Source organism: Aptenodytes patagonicus, chromosome 2, assembly GCF_965638725.1.
Source record: "Aptenodytes patagonicus chromosome 2, bAptPat1.pri.cur, whole genome shotgun sequence".
NCBI lineage: Eukaryota > Metazoa > Chordata > Aves > Sphenisciformes > Spheniscidae > Aptenodytes > Aptenodytes patagonicus.
In genome coordinates this window covers 161,114,497-161,134,395 of record NC_134950.1, presented here as the reverse complement: position 1 = coordinate 161,134,395, position 19,899 = coordinate 161,114,497, and the positions used below count along the sequence as shown (strand labels likewise).

The window sequence follows — 19,899 nt, the reverse complement described above, 5'->3', positions numbered from 1 at the left end:
TGTTGGGATTTGGAGGGGGTGGGGGGAAGGTGTTTTTAAATCAAGGTGTATGACAAGAGCCACAATTAGCCAGCCAGCAACAAATTTTTCTGCACAATCTACAATGGCATACCCACCTCTCTCTGGCAAAAGAGTTCTTATTCTCAACAGATTCTCATTCTTTTTGAAGATACCAACGTTGTGTTTACAGATTTAAGTGTAACATATTCAGAGGCTCGTTAGTTCGTAATGATCTTGTAACATTAAATTCAAGCAAAAAATATTAATTGGTGGTTCTCCCTAGTGTGGATTTTCCTGACTACAGACTAATTTGAAAAAAAGAAAAGGAGCTTGGGAATTTGCAAAACAAGGAGCATCATGGAGTGAAATAGAATTTACAAGGGAATTTATATTTTGGGGAGCACAAAGAACCACACCCATTTTTAAAGCAATACTTGACCCAGTGTGGAGCGGTTGCACGTTCTTACAAACATTGAGTGCATCACCTTTTAAAGAAACTACAGGGATGTTGGTTGTAATATTAATTAGTTTAATTTCTTTGCAATAGAAGCCAACAATTCACCAGCACACAGTGTGCTAGTATAGTATGCATTTTATTTCTCAATGAATCAGCAATTTAAGTTAAATGTAAGAGCTTTTACAACAACTTATCTTGGGTTTTTATCATAACAAGTTAATTACTTACCCAATGATATGCTGATCAATGAAATTTAAGTAGCCTTTAAAATGCAATAAAAATAGCACAAAAAACAATGCACACTTGCTGAAACCATGCAGCAAAACAAATTGCATGCTCTCATTCCACTAGAGTGAGTGGCTTTAGTAGCACTAATCCACACTCTGGCAGATAAAAGGTACAATACAAATAATACCAGAGAACTCACAAATAGTGCTCTATAGAGTGAGGTAGTGTTTTCACAAAAGACTAGTCCCGATGCTCTCCTCTCTTTTAAGTATCCACACCCAAAGTTTCCCTCGTAGATACTCTTAGGAAGATGGAAATGGAAGGAGAAAGCAGAGTGATGGGATTGTGGCAGAATGAATGCATAAGCAGCTTTACTACATAAAAAAGTTAAGGAAAACAGTCAAAGGATTCCAGAGAAAACAGCAGATAACAAAAAGTAAGTAAATATTTGTCATTACAAGTAGTTTCATCTATTAAATTACTTTCTGTAGTGCAGCAAGGTGAATTTTTTTTTTATATTTATTTTTTATTAATTACTCAAATATATTAACCCACTTTCCAAGTTTACTCTTGGTAGTTCAGATTTATATGTCAGATCCAACTAAGTAAATTTAGAGACCAGCCTTCTACACTGTTTCTATTTCACTTGAAACATATTTCAGATAAATCATCCCAGTGTCTCAGAAGCCCACAACCATGATGCATCTGTGCAAAAGAAATGCCTGTGCTGGGAATTATCCACTATAACTCAAACAAAACAAGGCTGATAACAAGATCTAAAATGTACCAGTGATAAGCATTAACTTAAGAAATTCATTTTGAAGGTAACAAAAAGTACTTATTCATCTAGAAAATATTTCAGCTGTAACATTAAAGCTGTGGACAAAAGTCTTCAAAACTATTAATAAGGTTCAGTGTAATTTTAACACTTCATTCTCTTTGAACTTTTTGTTCCCCATAAACACAAGCAATCCAAAAGTGTGATTAATTTTGCTATTACACTACATGACCCCCATCAATGAATATGAACACAACATGAGGAGCCAGCAGACTTTCATGTTTAGTCTTGTAAGTGTTGTTCCATATTAGAATCAAATGGACATAAAAAAGCTGTATTCGCTGTAATTCACTGCAGTTTGTCTAGCAGCTCCATGACATTATCTAAGCATTATCTTTACACAATCTATAGGAATCTTTTCAGTTCTCCTGCATGAAGAAGTCTTCCCATGATATTTTTCCCCCCACCTAACTGTGAAGTCTTTTTGTATCTGGTTTTGGACAACTTGAATTTAACACAGTATTGTATTATTTTATTGTTGCAAACTTGTAAATGGAATTTTCAAGTGTTCAATGTTACTTTCTATCATATTCTTTATAACTCATTTCTGGAAAGAAAATGACTTGAAGTTAAATACTGAGTAATTTGTAGCAACTGCTTTTCTGGGCTGGCAGAGCAAGGGGGAAAAAAAAAAAAAAAAAAGAGTTAAACAGGTCCCACACTATGACCATCCTTATTCTCAACCCACCCAGGCAATCTTGTACTGTAGACAGAACATCAGACACAGCAATAAGAAATTTGAGATCCTGTTCCCAAATTTCCTAACTGGTCAGCTTTGTGCAAGGAACTTCCCCTTTCTGTGCCCTACAGTTAGAGATCTACTGATTAGAAGTACTGATTAAGACACTGAAATTAAAATACTGTCCCCAAAAGCAGGTAGAACTCAAGACTTGCAGCCTAATGTTTCTGAAGGAGGGAGACAATGTTACAGAATGGTTTTTTTGAAACAGGAAGGGAAAAACTAAACTTATGACAAAGCCTCTGAGTATTTGCTGGAGAAGCTAATCTAATATACAGAAGCAGAGTTGCATGGAAACAAATTGGAAATTGTGGATAAGAGAACTTTAAACTATTCATTTTAAGAAAGAGGCTTTAGTGCATTTTAACAGATATATTAAACTTGTAACAGTTTGAGTAAAATCCAGTAGTCAAACAAGAAAATACAGAAATGGGTTCAATTTAATCTAGTGCACAAAACAGATGGCAGACAGACTTTTTCTGTGTGTTGCAGTATTCTGAAACTGATGTTAAGCACACCATAATTCTATTCTATTTCCGCTTACTCTGTAGTAGAGTAATTCTACTCTTTTTCTGTTAAGTTACAGAGTTCCCCTGAATTCAATGCAGTGAGGTTAAAAAGATAATGCAGGGCTCTATTCCAAATGAGCTACATCTTTTTAGCTTTTAAAATAACCTATAAATACTACTTGCAAACACTGCTCTATACACCCTGGAACAGACATAAAACCACTAGGCAGTGATGTAAATTGTTTAGGCTACTAAGCTTTCATTTGTTACCACTCTGAAGCAGCATTTTAGCTTAAATTTAAGATGAGTGGACAAATTTGCAAAATGCATGCAAAAAAATCTGAGGCTTGAAAACTTTATTCTCTGATCAGTATTTTAGTCATCACTTCCAGAATTTCTCATCTAACAGCAATGCTGAAAAACAGCAAAACTCAGTGTTATGCTTCACATATCTATTTATGGTAGGGTTTACTTTATTACTGCTATCATTTTCAACCAGGAACGGAACTAACCTGAAATAAACTACCAGCATGTGCTTGTCATAAACAAGCTATTTCACAGTCCCATAGTATAATCCATATAATGAGAGAACCATTAATTTTTTTGTTTTTATGTTTTGCACAAGCAAATAAACAATACTTCAAATGACAACCTGACAGAAATCGCATACAAGTATTCTGCCACTGTAACATCAACTGCACAGTATTAATTTCATGATGAAGACTTCAGTACCTTCAAATCTACCACAGATACCCTAAACCAAAGCAAGCAAGTTTACCTGAACTCAAGGAAGTGGGCCTTTTCCCAGTTAGTTCCTTAAAATTCCTCATGCCAATCCCATACTATTTATGGAAAACACAATGTAATAAAAACATGCAGCCTTTCAAGTCCAGGAAAGGAGCATTCTTTAAAGAAAAATCACACTGATTAAAGAGTAATGTTTTATTAAATATATATCTGTAATACTATACTGCTAGAAATGTGGACCTTACATTACACGTTTTGAAACAAGTATAGAAAACATGGCATAATGTGCGTTAGTAAAGCAGTGTGCCATACTACCAAGCAAGACATGCTGGAAGTACACAAGAGATACCCATGACAAAAGGGTATCCATCAGAATATAACTTACAGGCAGGTTTCTTGCTGAGTCCAAATAGAGAATAAGCAATGCAGAAGAAAGCCCATCATTGGCTTGGTCTTTATCAGCTCTAATGCTTGTTAGCACCTAAACCAAAAACATACTGTAAGCCTTTCTGAAAATCAAATAATACTATTATTTCTGTACCATTCCTGAAAAATATTTTAAAAACATCTCCCAAAATGCAAACATTCACAAACGCACACTATGAAACATAGGAAGTAAGTTTTCGAGACTCTCATAGATATTTCAAACCCATTTTCATGGAAATTTGCACCCCATTTCCGAATTATTTTTTTTTAGATTGGACAGATTATAATATCATATCCAGCTTTATTTCCCAGGCTAATGAAATGTTAGCTGATATTCTCAAACCACGACATTAAAAGAAAAGAAGAGGACGACAAAAGCATTTTAAAATCCCATGCCAGAAGAGTACACTGACAGCTATGACTGGTTTGAGATTTCTAAAGACAAACAGCTTGGAATAAAGTTACAGGCTTATCCAAATTCACAACAGCTAGAGAACTAAATTACTTACATACTTACATATTTAGCTTAATTAAATTACTTAACATACTTAACATAACTTACATAAATAACTTAAAAAAAAAAAAAAAAACCACCCGCAACACAACAAAAAACACCCCACAACAATTAAGATCAGGATAAAAGTAATGTGTTCCTTTAATACCTTGTCTAGATTTTCAGCAGTTGGCATCAATGTGAGCCATTCCAGTTTTAAATGCAATTTTCCTTTGGACACTTCATCCAAAGTAAACCACTAAAAGTTAAGCAAAGTAATGTGAAATAAATCTGACACCAAACACACACATGATTGCAATTGGCTCTTCAGAACATTTAGGAAATGCCAAGCTCTACTAGAAAACTCGTAGAGCTGAAGTCTGCATAACCAGAAAAGATCTGATTCATTGTTTAAAATGTCCTATTTCACACTAAATATTACAACACAGAATAACAAAAACAGCCACGCAAACCTCTCTGTTGTACAGTAAAAGTATTTTTAAAATATCAAGAGAATTCTTTAAGTTCTGTAAAGACGTTCTGGAAATACAAACCCTGTGTAACATTACTATAAAATCTCTCTTACATATAGGACAAAAATTAGTCTGCTAGGTCTAATAATAGTTAAACCAGGCAATTAACTATTATCCTGCAAGAAAAAGCTCTCACCAAATATATAAGTTACTGTTTTTTGCATTTACATACCAGTAATCTTAAAACCCGAAGACAGAAGAATGGCAGTATTCTTCAGATCTCACCAATTCAGATATCCCTTAAACCACTGTATTGATTGTCAGGGAATCTACTCTTATAGCATTAAGGTTATTCATGCACATACAGGAACTATCCCCAGGGAAAAAAAAAATTACAAGAACAACTACATATGCAACAGATGGGGTTTTTTAACCCAAAACTTAATGAACACTTACCTCATCTAGAAGACGCTCCTTTTCAACTTCAATTAAATCTATCATCAAACTAGAAAAAAGAAAAAAAAAAAATTCTGTATTTTAGCCAAGAAGCAAAAAATCTAATACAGAACTCTAACCCCACCCTGTGCTTGCTGAGTATCCAGGCTTCCACTGAGATCAAAAGAGCAGAATACTATTCTTTTAGCCCCTAAGAGAGGAAGAAGTAGGGAATGAAATGTCTGAACAAAGATGAATGCAAGATAACAGAAAATATGCCTATACTAGAGCCCATTTTCTATCTACGAGGGCAACTGGCACAATATGGCTCACATACGTATGAACAAACTCTCAAAACAGTGACCACATCCAAACTACCCACTGGAAATAGCCCCTGGACAGATGCTATGACCAAATTCATGCTTTGGCATTGTCTGGGAGAGTGCTAGTTCACACAAGCTAAAAATGTACCAGGGAATCTGCTAAAAATTAAACAGGGCAGACAACTGCATGCCAGTGCATGAACATTTGTCGTGGCTTTGTATTTTATTAGTACTGATGTACACATTATGCCACTTTCCCCCCCCACCACTTCAGTGTAAGATTAGGGAAGTGCAAAGAAAAGAAGCCTTTGTACTACCTACTTCTTTATTTTAATGAGAAGAGAAGTAGGTACTGTTGCTCCTGTTAAGAGAGAAGGAGCTGCAAAGATAAGGGAGTTCTACTCTGTATGGAAAGCAACAATGGGAAGCTCCAAACTCTGCAAGAAATAAAGGTGACAAATTACTGGAGAAAGAAGCTGACTAAAACCCTGAAATGTTTATGGGTAAACACTAAAGGTAGGCCTATAGAATCTAAGAGTGAGTAATGTTTGCAAAAGCATTACAGCAAAATTTTTTCTTTAACCAAATAGTTAAGATCAGCTCTTAGAGAAAAATAAACTGTGAGCTAGCCATTTAAAAATGATGAAGATGAAGAAGATACACGGTTATAAAGCTATATTAACTTTGTCTGAAGAAATAATTAAGACTTAGTGCTAGCTTATGAACATTAAAGCAGGTAGGGTACAATTCCTAAAAAAACAAACAAACAAAACCCCACAACCCTTTTTTTTTCTGGGTACCCACAATACTTACCTTATTTTTTAAAAAAATATATAAACATATAGATGCGTATGTACACAACAAGCACATTTTTATATACACATATTTACATATATGAAGTAATTAGGGAACTACTTACTGCCACCATTTTGAAAAGATAATCAATTTATACATATAGTAATATAGCAGAACTACAACTGCAATAAAATGCAAAAAGAAAAAAAAGATTACATCAAAATATTTCATCTCTTTTCAATACCTACAAGCATATCGTCCATAACATTTACCTTCCCAGGAAGTCATCTTTATCTGGATCTTCATCAAAGAGCTCAATCTCTAGCTCCTGTCCTGGATGTTCATATACTAAGGCCTAGAAGTACAGTAAGATGGCACTGTCAATGGCAAAACTAACTAGCTTTGTTAAATGGCATAGTAACAGTAAAACATTGAACTGCAGTGCCTTTGTGTATTAAAACATATCAATATGCTTTAAAAAAGATGCAATTTAATGAGTAGAGCAAGTATAAGAGCTTTTCAGATGCAATTTGCTAATGTTGGCTTTAAGAGACTAGACTACTTTTCAGAATTACTGATTCTTACTCTAGACAAAAGTAGTATATACGTCAATGGAGAATTTCTGTTTTGTTACAGAACTTCGGCCTTTTAGAGGGAGACATCAAGAAGCTCCTCAAGGAAGCCCCTAGAGTACCTTCTTTAACAAAAGAAACTTTAGAAGACAACTTTACAGAATGCACAACAAGGTATTTTTATTTATTATACCTCATAAACTTCATTCCATTTTGGATTGAGATTTTCTTTGATGACCTTGCTTTGGAAAATCTGGTTGCCCACACGGATGATTCCATAAGGATCTGACTTTCCCTTGACAATCCCTTTTAGGTAAGTATCTTTCCCCTCCAGGTCCTGAGCTTCAATAAAGTGTATCCTTAGAACACCCTGAAAAAGAAAAAGATGAGTTTATGTAGTAATCTGAAAGCCTCCATGTCATCACAATTTATGCAGTGTCTGTCTTATAATTTCCATTGCCATTTCCTTAACATGAAACTTAGTTTGGACACACTGTAAATGAAGGGATATCAATGATGATCCACATACACAGCAGACCTAGCACTCAAGAGATTACTGAAAAGAAAAACTGTCATCAACAATCAGAAACATGCCAGTTATATCAAGAAATGCCATGCTACTGGAAGTGAATAGCAATAAGTAGTAACAACTTTCAAGTGAAGAACACTAACAATAATTTGCAGTGATAATACAAATCATGTACTACTTAATTTTTAGTCTATACAGTTGAACTATATTTTAACAAATAGTATGTTTAAGATTCTAGCAAAACAAAAAAAATCCTTCTTGGCTTTATTATGAAACATTAACTCCATAGAAATTATTTATAAATTAAATCAACTATTATAAGTGACTGGATTCACGACAACTTGTACTACTGCAATAACTATATTTAGAAATTCACACAGATGTGCGTACCTTTAACAGTTACTACTACAGAAAAAACTAAATGCCAAATCATTAGTATTAACAGAAACATACTTACCTTTGGTATAGGAAACCGCAACTGAGCAATCTGCACTTCACTGACAAGGGGGACTGTAATTCTATTTGGAAGGACCAGGTAGTTGGATATTATATCCAGTATTATTGTATCTGATAAGCCACTGTTGGAGAAAATAATCCTCAGTTACTTCATGACAATTAAACACGTTATGTCACACTAATACACTCTTTTTGCTGCTTAACAACCTAAATGGAGAAAACATTTGCCTTTTCGGGGGAGGTAGAAGACACATCTGTTTTTTAAACACTTTTTTAAATAAAGGATTCTTGCCAAAATGGCCACCAGGTGGAAGCAGCTGACACTGAACAGCAGAAACCACAGAGATGAATATAAAGTTCTCATTTCCCTGCCACCGCCAAGATCCCCCCCTCACCCCCGCCTTTTAAAGCCACCCAGGGTAAAAGGTTGTTACATAAGTTTTCTTGCCTGCATTGCATATAACCAAGCAGATGTTAACTGTTAATCTACTTTTGTATTTCAATAATGATTTAACTGTCCCTGAAAGTTTGGCTAACCATTCCTGTAGCGTTATGAAACAAGTTGTCCTCTTGAGCTGGGAGGACTGTCATTTAAAGCAGAAACACAAAGAAAACATGCTTGTGGCCGAGTAAAATATAGCCTAAGGAAGCAAAACAGGTTTTGTTCTGGCAAAAAGGGAGTGGCAGTACAATCACACTGGTAATGAATCATTTAAAAAAACCCAACCCCATCACACACACACACAGAAAAGAAGAAGATTTCCTAAGCTACGAGTTTGCCCAGTTTGGGTCTGAACTGACAACAAATCAGTACCTTGTCAGACCAACACCATTGGTTACACACATTGCCTACACTGGCAAAAAGGCAGAACTGGAGAGGTACAATTCACCATGGAAGACAAGTATCCAGGAAGATTTCAGGGGTATGTACAAAGGTTCAGAGAGAAAATTATAAAAATGCTTCAGATATTCTGAACTGCAGGTGCACTCTCGCTAAAGCTGGTGGAGCTGCTTCAGAGATGAACGTTTTTTCCTCCTAAACACACTTTATGATTCTCCTTTTACAGTCTTTATGAAATTAAGATGCAGGTAGTGTTTGATTCCTTAGAACATTTTTCAGATGAAGCACTTGTGTTTAATCACCTTGTGAAGTTTTTTCTAAGACGGAATCTGCAGTTGGGAGTAGCTCTGACTCAGCAGCTACCATATTTATAAAAACACAAAAGCTGCAGTGAAATGTAATATGTATTACATCTTCATTTGGGAAGAAAATTTTGTGGTGAGCAATAAACGTATTATGGTAGAGATGGGTAACAGAATTAACCCATTAAATACAATCTGGCTCATTTCAAATTCACATCGATCTTTCATGCCAGAGATTTGCAACCTGTATAGCCTGCATCCCCTTGGCTGCCCACTTCCACTGTAAATCCAGATGAACTATGATACATGATAGAACATGGCTGACTTTTTAATGGCATCCAGTACAATAGGAACAGAAGAAACTCAAGGCTGCATCAAGATCAATGGACAGGTCTATGCAGACCTCTGTTTATTCTCTGAACGAAGCAACAGTGGACAACGTTAAGAGGAAATGCTCAGAGGAGAAGTTTCTTCTCAACTTCTGTGAGTCAATTCACGTCTGTCCTAAAGAGGAGTCTTCACTCCCCTTCCTTTCTTGCAGAGCTTATCCAATCATATTCACAAAGATTTTCATTCTACATGAACACTGAACCCTACAAATTTATAGTTTCAGTAATTCTTAAGGCAACTACTACAAGAAGATAATTATGTTATTTGAAAATAAGTAGCTTCCTTTAGTCATCATTGTAACATGTTGCTTTTCAAACTTTTTCAGTTCCGTTTTGCTAAACATCAAGTTTTCAACTTATGTATGCTAAACTTTCTCTAAAATGAGCCAAGAAAATAGAACCCATTTTGTTAGAGTTGACTTAAAAATTTAAGATAAACATCTCAAACAGTCTTAACATTAAAAGGAAAAAAAAAAAAAAAAAGCTGAGGTGATGGCAACTACACAAGCAACAATAGCACTTTTCAAAATACTAGTTTGATGACAAATCTCCAGTAAAGAGATCAGGTAAGTTTGTTTTGTTCATGCTTTTGTTAGCGTCTCTACCTGGCAAGAAGAGAAAGCTCTCCCTTTATGCTCAGTAAAGTGCATGCCTTAAGAACAGATGATTAATGGAGAAAACTAACTGACCTAGGTCAGAGAAAGCAAACGAGCAGAGCAAGAGAGGCAACGGTACCAGAGCTGCCTTGAAAGAAAGGTTATCGTGCTCTTCTCTATTTAGTTAAGATCACATACATTACAAAATAAGCTATAGGCATAAATAAACCTATCCTAGACTAGCGAAAGGTTCAGAGACTGATTCATGTTCAAATGGAGCTACAGGAGATCTTCTGAAATAAGAGAAAGAAACAGCCTGAAGCACAACAGAGCCCAGTCACTTGAAGTATTTGCAATCCTTCATGCTAGGACCAAACCCCAACTCTGTGATTCCAAAGGTCAGTCTCACAGTATTATTCCAACATAAGTGCTTGAATTTCACTGAAACATTTGGAAATGAATATGAAAAATGAACCAGCATTAATGGAATTTCACAGAATTTTACACAGAGAAACTAGACTCAGAGGAGGTAGCAGATAACCCATCTTTAAAAGCAGGGCACTGAAAAAGAATACCAAAGATCATAACTAAGTAATGAATTAAATGAATTCTAAAACAACATGACACTTTCAAGCTGTTTAAAACTTATCTAACCAAATATTAGCCAATTGGGATGCTCCCAGCTGGAAAGTATTCTTCATGAATACAAGGCAAAAATGACAATCTTTTTTATTCTTTTGTTACTTAAACTAAGCGGTCTAATCTATGGAAAACAGAGACAGATCACTGATCAAGCAACAGAGAAAGATCTATCAATTTAAACCCTTACGTTGATGCATCATTGATAAACAGCTTAAGACTGTAAAACTTGAAGTCACTGATTCTAAATACAATTATTTTTTCAGTTCACAAAAATGAGAGAAGCGTGAAATGCTTCAGATAGTTTATTATAGTAAATGTCTTAAAAAGCTCAATTTCATTGCAGAAAAATAAGTGGCAGTTACCTACTCTGTTGTATTGCTCTCTATTTAGCTCTACTTAATTTTTAGTGACAGACTAAGCAGCTATGTATTTTTGCTGCGTCGTCTTTATTCATACTGCAGAGACAGCACATCTCTGACTGCATAGAGTATTTTTACTGTATCTCAAGCAACCATAACAGGATTCATCTTCCCATCATCCACATTCCCTCCTGACAGCACTTGAGTATTCTCACAGCCTGGCTCCTCCTCACATAAAGATTTTAATTCCGCTCCTCCGTAAGCTATACTAATGATGGAATATGAATTACTTTTGTGTCCTTCTCCTTGTCGAGTCATGTACAAAGCACAATGGAAGTTGTTAACAGCTGACAGGGAAGCTTCCAGCAGCAAATGCAGAAATTCATTTAGCAGAAGACATTTGCAAACAGAGTACAAATAAGTAGTTTAGTGTGCAGCCAACAGTCGTAGGACAAAAAAGGCACCTATGGCAGCAGCAATCTCTTGTTCATCATTGTTCATAACAACTACAATATGTCAAGCTGTCATACCAAAATATACAATCTATCTATACAGATAAGAAAAACAAATACAGCACTGAAGAAATCTCTTGGCAAGGCAGAGCATGACTCACCTCAGTTACAGTTACTATAGAAACTATACCACATCTAGATGGCACCATTATATGCATATGTGGCCAAGCTTGGTTGCTCTGGAAACCATAAACTTGAGATACTTAGGGAGATCTTGTTTACATTTGAGGTTTTGTGTTTGCAGTCAGGCAAATATGTAGCATGATATGAATCTCAAGAGCCTAGTAAGCTTATGTACTAAACATAAATTTATTAGTGTTATATCAAAATAGCAAATTATTACTCAGGAGCTGTACTTTGGAAGCCATTTTCTCTCTCTTCAAGAAAACCTTTTTCCTCAGAGGCAGTCTTAAGCTGGCTTGAAACATAAGCAATTCTTGCAGCCATTAACCTACTTAATGCAAGTTCTAATTTCAAACTGTTCAACTGGGATTCCATGCAATGGCTTCACATGTCTACGTAAAGCAAAATCCATTTCAGTCACGCATCTGAGCACTAAAGGATTAATTTAATACCTAAATTCAAACTCTTGTTTTTAAACAGTAAAAATAATTCTGGAGTCAGCCAACTCTTGAGAGTACGGGATCCAATAAAAGGACTAGTCACAAAATCCAAATGTGTAGCAGATCCACCATTATCCCCTTAGCCCTCGTCTCAATATTAAAAAGCCCCTGGGTAACTATTACAACTTGATAATTATGAATATATTCATGGATTTAACCTTATCAGGACTGCAATGATTCAAAACAGCTTGGTTTTCACCTCTGCTTCTGCTTTTTTCTTTGGGGTTTTATTACGTACTATTTTGAAAAGCTCTGAATAAGCCAAGCATTTTTTCTAGCTATATATGGTCAATATTTTTGCTACTCCATTTGATCTTCACATAACAAACTGAAAGCTTTAAAAGTAAGTACTTGAAGAAATTCGAAAGTTTATTTAATTTAATTACTGTCTTAAGGTATTTCTAACTACCTTTACACAAGCAAATAGAGATGTATCAGCATATAAAACCATAAGCCAAGATGCTGTGAACCCACTGGTGTGAAAAATAAGGCTCTTTTTCTGCTGTCCTAGGAGAGGGCAGATGGGAAATTCACGAGATTCTGGAAATCTGGAAAGGTTGAGAACACTAAAAAAAGCAGATTAAAATTGATCTTTTCAAAATGTCTTTAACAAGACCTACTAGATATACTTTTGATGTACTTTCATTTGTAGTGAAATCACTACCTCCTATATATTGAACAATTTCATATAATTCTAAATTAAGAGATAACTGCTCAGAGTCATTTAACCTAAAATTGTTTAGCTGATGGTCTTCAGATTTTCTGGGGTTTACTGGGGTGGAGGAATATCAAACACTGCTTTACGTATACTCACTTCAGTCCCGGAACATCCAGAAGATTGGTCAGTCCAGTCCAGTTAATTTCCAAAAGCTGTGAATTACAGAGAAAAGGGGGGAAAAAAAAAGAAAAAAAAAGAAAAAAAAAGAAAAGCGACTTAGAATTCACAACACTGAATAAATAAACCTGATCACTATAGATTCTGATCAGGGGAGGGTTAATAACCAGTTTCCAGGATTTTCTTAAACAGAAAACCAAAACCTCTTCCATGCTAAATAATTTTTAGCCATGGTTTTTAAAACAGAGTTATAAAAACAACTCACCATCCTCTTACCCACCCTTCCACACATACACATAAATACACACAAGCACACCCTAATATATACACGTACATAATATCTACTACATACAACCAATATCAGATAATGAAATGTGGTCCTATTTTCTGGAGAAATATTTTAATATTCACCGTAGAACTGTTATAGATGAACAGTCACCCCAACATGAATTTGCAAAGTATAATAAGCTGATGAAGAATCCCATTTGAGACCAGGAAAATAAGAGATCTAGAAGACATGACCAACGGAAAGAATGAAGGATTGGGATTAAGAAGGTGGAAGGAGGACGTGACAACAGCTTGCAAACACAGAGGAGGCTGTTTTCAATGACAAAGAGACAAATTCATTCTACCACTGATGCAGTAAAGAAGAAAGGTATCAACAGAATTAGGTATCAAAGTGAGAAAAATCCTCAGAAATAATTAATAGGAATAACTCATTGCTAGATTATATGTACTTCCTTCACTGAAAATCTTTACAGAATATTAGACATACAAATGCTATAAAGGTACATTATTCTGTTTCAGGGCTGCTGGCATTAACAACTGATTTCTAATGTCCTTTTCAATCCTATAATCTTCTCATTCTAGATAACAAAACTAATAGAACTGAGTTTCCTTATCCCCCTTCTCAGGAAAAACTTTCAATTAACTGCATAGAAGTTAACTGAATATAAGCAACAAACAAATCCAAACACACCCAACTACCACCGTGCTTCCAAATCCAACTAACCCAATCTAAGGATAACTGCATGAAAAAAGTTAAAAGGATTTTGAGCTTCCTCAGTTAAGAAACTAATTGTGGTGGTTCAGTTAAATGCTGACACAAAACAAAAAATCTCTACAAGAACCTATGTTGCATCTTTCCACAAACAGGCAAGAAGAATCACCCTACGTTCATTTTCTATTAAAAAACCCAGCACATACTATTCTTTATAAAGGATCTATTAATAGTTAAATTAGTGTTTTCCTTTGTGAATACTTCAACTAAAGATAACACATAATACATTTACTTACATAAGGAGCACTGTTACTTAATATACTTTTGTAATGGTGGCCAAACATTTCAACAATGTTATCTATGAAGCACCTAGCCTACCTGTAACAAACAATTAAGCAGAAAAAAAAAAATCATTATCCTTTCTTCAACAGAAAAGGTAGTAAGATTTAATAACTGAATATTCCAAAACAAAAGGCAAGACATATCCTGGGATGTACTGCAAGAATCTACACAAGCCAGCAACATGCCACAAAGAAGGCTAATGGTATCCTGGGCTGCATTAGGCAAAACATTGCCAGCACGCTGAGGGAGGTGATCCTTCCCCTCTACTCAGCACTGGTGAGGCCACACCTGGAATGCTCGGTCCAGTACTGGATTCCTCAGCACATGGACATACTGGAGAGAGTCCAACAAAGGACCATAGGACCATGAAGATGATTTAGGAACCGGAGCATCTCTCCTATAATAAAGGCTGATAGAGCTGGGGCTGTTTAGCCCAGAGAAGAGAAGGCTCGGGGAGATTTTATTAATGTCTATAAATACCTGAAGGGAGGGTGCAAAGAAGAGAGAACCAGGCTCTTCTCAGTGGTGCCCAGTGACAGGACCAGAGGCAATGGGCACAAACTGAAACACAGGAGGTTCTCTCTGAACATCAGGAAACACTTTTTTACTGTGAGGGTGACTGAGTGCTGGAGCACATTGCCCAGAGAGGTTGTGGAGTCTCCATTCCTTGGAGATACTCAAAAGCCATCTGGACATGGTCCTGGGCAACCAGTTCTAGGTGGCCCTGCTTGAGGAGAGGAGTTGGACCAGATGACTTCCAGAGGTCCCTGCCAACCTCAACTATTCTACGAGTCTGTGAGCATTTTACAACAGAACACAAACATTTGGTCCCATCCAGGGAGTAAGATTAGTGTCTTCCTAACTATGCCATTGAGAAGGGTGAATAAACCTACAGACTTCAATAGAATGCTTAAAATGTAGCACTTGCCCTGCTGATACCCATTCAGAAAGTTTCTGCAAGATTCTTCTTAGCCTCCTTCTTTTCCCATATTGCACTCCTGTATCGCCATACAGTCAGGAGAGAAACAGAAATAGGGACTCTAGTATAAGTATCTAACTTAAACTCCAGTGGATGATTCAAAGAAGCTTTCTCTCTACCTCCATCAACTAAAAGGAATCCAATGGAGATCTGCCATATTTCAACATTTAGAAACCAACACACTTAGAACAAAGTAAGTATAAATTTATACAGATCATTACAGTTTATGTTTGCTTCCTCTAAATGCAATTTTCTAAACCCTTCAGGATATTCATGTTTCCCAGACTCTGAAAGAATGAAAGAAAGTCAAAACAAATTTTCATTCCGTCATTACAGCATCAGACAGAAGAGAAGAGCCCTCAGAACAACAGCTAAACTTCATGGTTTAGCTCTATTCAATTCATTTTCTTACTTCACATACCGTTATGTTGTGTGAGCTAAAATGCAGTAAACAATACATTTCTGCCAGTTGTATGTATTTTATTATGTTTAATTATGCCTTTGCATCCTCCCTTTTCCCCTTGACAATTACAGAGTATTCCCTTTATCCATCCATTTCATATAGTGATTTTTGCCCAGGAATTATATTAAATATCTCAGGTACAATAATGATGAAACTATGATACCAGAAAAAAAAAAAACCAACCAACATTTTTATTGTTCTGCTCCTACCCTTAAAAAACACTTTCCCAAAGTATCCACAGTAAAATAGCAGCAGTACAGAGAACTGAAATGTAAAGCTTGAGACACTCTGCTGAACTGAGTAAGGTGTTTCCTATAAGCTTAATTCTGTGGCTTTAGAAATAACAGGAGCTTTCTAGTAAGATATTGAAGAATTGATGCTACTGTGAAAACTTAGGTTTATTTTTAAGAGATTTCTAAAACTGTATTTTGAAAGTTTCATCAGAAAGTTAATTTTTCCTTTTGATTTACTTTTCAGCACGATATCCCAAACAGATGCTGAAAATAATATGTCGGAGGAGGAAAAAAAGTAACAGAATTTTGAACTTTTTACTAAATAGCAATAATTTTTTTTTGCAGTTTAGGGCATAAAGAAACAAAGATAAAATACTTCTTGCATTAGTTGCTGGTATCACTTCTGTTTTAGCCTTTTCATCATTGGTGAAATGCAGCACTGGATAAATTAAAAATGAAAAATTTTATTTGTCTACTGGTAATTACATTTCGCAATTAAGGTATTTTGTCTTTGTAACTAGTGTGTTCCAAAGACATCCTCTTAGTCGTTTATTTACTTCATTATGTGTATTAAAATTATCTTGCAGGACAAAATGAAACACAGCATCAGATACTATTTCATATAAATCTGAATTTCCAAGTTCATGTTTCCAGATGCACACAACATTGGACGTAAACAAAATAATGTTATTAGGAAAGATATTCTCCAAATGTAATAGTAGCTCTAGTGACCAAGTTGCATAAACAGGTGGAAATAGATAGCTTTCCAAAAGTAAGTTCTGTGATAAAATAACTGATTTTTGGACTCTAGAAATTTTAATGAAAAAGTGTCCTTACCCAAAGGCTGGAATACCTCTAAAATCCTAACTTTTATAAACACAAGGTAAACAGTTATGGTCTCTTTGCTCTTTTACATGGTAGAAACAATTAATGTTAGATGGCTACTCTGCAATTATTCGTATCTGTGACATTGATATTTGCTCTCATTATAAAATAACTTCAAAACATAGAATGTGTCATCATCTCAGAATGGCATTTTTTTCTGAAATATACAAGGGCTTTTACAACACTCAAAAGCATTAAGTGAACAACATGGTAAAAATTAATAATTAAAGCACATTTCATAATGATGAAGCAGATCATATTCTTGCTACTTGTAACAACAGTCATTCTAAAATATGCAATAAATATTGACAGGCTTGGTTTTAGTTTTCCACTTATGAAGTGATACAAACCCTGGATGAATGTGCAATAAATTACCTGAATAACTGGTACACAACACCAACTAAATTATGAATGCAATGGTAAAATGTGAGACAATGCTCTAGATATGAGCACCTTCAGAAAACTTTTCAAATTGAGTTTACTTTTCCCTTAACGTCATGTACAGCACACTTGATTTCTGCGTAAGTGGAGATTTCCCTCAACTGTGAAACTGAAAAATTTACAGCCAGGCTTTGGTTTCCATTGCACAAAATACCCCAAAGCATTTTTACCCTCTGCTCAAGAAACACATGATTTTGGTTCTGAGATAGGAATATAGACCTTTCTGTCAGAAGACACATACAAAAAACTGTCTTTGCCAATCTGAAGGGAGGCTCTGTGCTACTTCACTCAGTTTTCTTCAACATCCATAAAACGATTACAGGCTCCGATATCGTGAGCACATGGTTACTTTCAGCAATTGGTTATACAATATCAATCCAAATTTTTTCTTCTAAAACTTAGTGGCATTTCAAGTTTGTTTGTTTTTTTTAAACTTTTATTAATTTTTAGGAAGTTCTGAAGTCAACACAATTGGGATGAATGCCGGGAGTAAAAATTAAAATCTCAGAGTAAAAATAGTGTTTTGACTAACCACACACAGGCATCTAGTTCCATTTGAGATCCATTAGGATACAGAAACAGAATAGCTGGGGTTGGAAAACATCTCTGGAGATCATCCAGTCCAACACCCCTGCTCAAAGCAGAATCAGCTAAAGCAGGTTGCTCAGGGCTGTGTCCAGTTGGGTTTTGAGCATCTCCACAGGCAGAGACTCCACAACCTCTCCAGGCAACCTGCTCCAGTGTTCAGTCACCCTTGCAGTTAAAAAAAAAAAAAAAAAAAAAAAAAAAAAAGAATTCTTTATGTTTAAAAGGAATTTATTGTATTTCAATTTGTGCCCATTGCCTCTTGTCCTGTCACTGGAAACCATTGAGAAGAGTCTGTCTCCATGGTCTTTACTTGCCCCATCAGGTATTTATAGGCAAGATCCCCCCGAACCTTCTCTTTTCCAGGCAAAACAAGCCCAGCTCTTGCAGCCTCTCCTCATATGAAAGATGCTCCAGTCCCTTCATCATCCTTGTGGCTCTTCACTGGACTCGCTCCAGCATGTCCATGTCTCTTGTACTGGGGAGACCGGCACTGGACTCAGCACTCCAGATGTGCCTCACCAGTGCTGTGTAGAGAGGAAGGATCACCTCCCTCAACGTACTGACAATGCACTTCCTAATGCAGCCCAGGGCGCCGTTGGCTTTCTTTGCCATCAGGACACATTGCTGACTTCTGTTCACCTTTTTGTCCACCAGGACACCCCAGATCTTTCTCTGCAAAGCTGCTTTCCAGCCAGTCAGCCCCCAGCCTGTCCTGGTACATAGTTATTCCTTCCCTGGCACAGGACTTTGCACTTCCTTTTGTTGAACTTCATGAGATTCCTTTTGGCACATTTCTCCAGCTTGTCAAGGTCCCTCTGAATAGTAGCATAACTATCTGGTGCATCGACCAATCCTTCCAGTTTTAAGCAAACTAACTTGCTGAGGGTGCACTCTGTCCCACCATCCAGGACAGCCATGAAGATGTGTTGGCTCCCATATTTACCCCTGGGGTATACCACTACTGACTGTCCTCTAGCTAGACTTCATGTCACTGACCACAACCCACTGAGCCCTAAGAGTTCAGCCACTTTTCAGTCAAGCTCATTCTCCACTTATCTAGTCTGTACTTCAGCAATTTACCTATGAGGATGTTGCAGAAGATAACTTCAGTAAAGCTTTTGATGCTAAGATAAGCAGCATCCATTGCTCTCCCCTCATCCACCAAGCCAGCCTTCTTATCATAGAGGGCTATCGCTTAGTTAACCATGATTTCCTATTCATAAATCCTTCCTGACTACTCCCAGTCACATTCTTGTCCCTTCTCCCTTACCAGCAGGATTGAGATCACCGCTTGGGCCCCTGTGCCCTTGACTCGTCCCCAGAGCCATGCAGTCACACTTGATGTTTTCCAGATCTCCCCTGGAAGTGGTGTTGGTGCCCACATGGAAGAGCAGCAGTGGGTAATAGTCTGAGGGCCAGACAAGATTTAACAGTCAACAACATCCTGAATCTGAGACCCAGGCAAGCAGCAAACCTCCTGAGACAACAGGTCAGAATGGCAGATGGGGGCCTCCGTCCCCTGCAGCAGGGAGTTGCTCACTTGCCACTTCCTCCTGGTGCTTCAGTGTAGCCCAGGCTCTGCTGGCTCGGATGCTCCCAGGCCCTCCTCTGCTACACTGGTCCATACAATCTGTTCCATAGTTGCAAATCTGCAGGTGGGGTAGGAGTCATCTTCCTTATGCCGGGAAAACTTCCGGCTTTCCCCATCATGGGAGAATCCTATCCAGTAGTATCTCCAGAAGGTCAGAGGTCCTGTTTCAGGTGTGTCTCCTCTACAGAGAATCACACTAGATGCATGTGTAGGGATAACTAAATTCAGCCTAAGCCATCTACTTGTTCATATACATTT

The 19,899-nt window shown here is 36.6% G+C and overlaps 1 protein-coding gene across 3 annotated transcripts in view; it reads right to left on the bottom strand.

The window, feature by feature from the left end:
- ESYT2 (extended synaptotagmin 2) overlaps positions 1 to 19,899 on the bottom strand; it is a 93,778-nt gene that overhangs the window by 19,168 nt on the left and 54,711 nt on the right. For 2 of the 3 annotated variants that reach the window (XM_076331909.1, XM_076331910.1), the window contains exons 7-13: positions 13,099 to 13,154; positions 8,022 to 8,142; positions 7,229 to 7,405; positions 6,736 to 6,818; positions 5,367 to 5,415; positions 4,607 to 4,696; positions 3,904 to 3,999 (exon numbers count right to left, since the gene is read on the bottom strand). In XM_076331909.1, the coding sequence (XP_076188024.1) occupies positions 3,904 to 3,999; positions 4,607 to 4,696; positions 5,367 to 5,415; positions 6,736 to 6,818; positions 7,229 to 7,405; positions 8,022 to 8,142; positions 13,099 to 13,154 (672 nt within the window). Of the gene's footprint in view, positions 1 to 884; positions 987 to 3,903; positions 4,000 to 4,606; positions 4,697 to 5,366; positions 5,416 to 6,735; positions 6,819 to 7,228; positions 7,406 to 8,021; positions 8,143 to 13,098; positions 13,155 to 19,899 lie in introns of all 3 variants that reach the window. The other variant, XM_076331908.1, reaches the window with a different exon arrangement.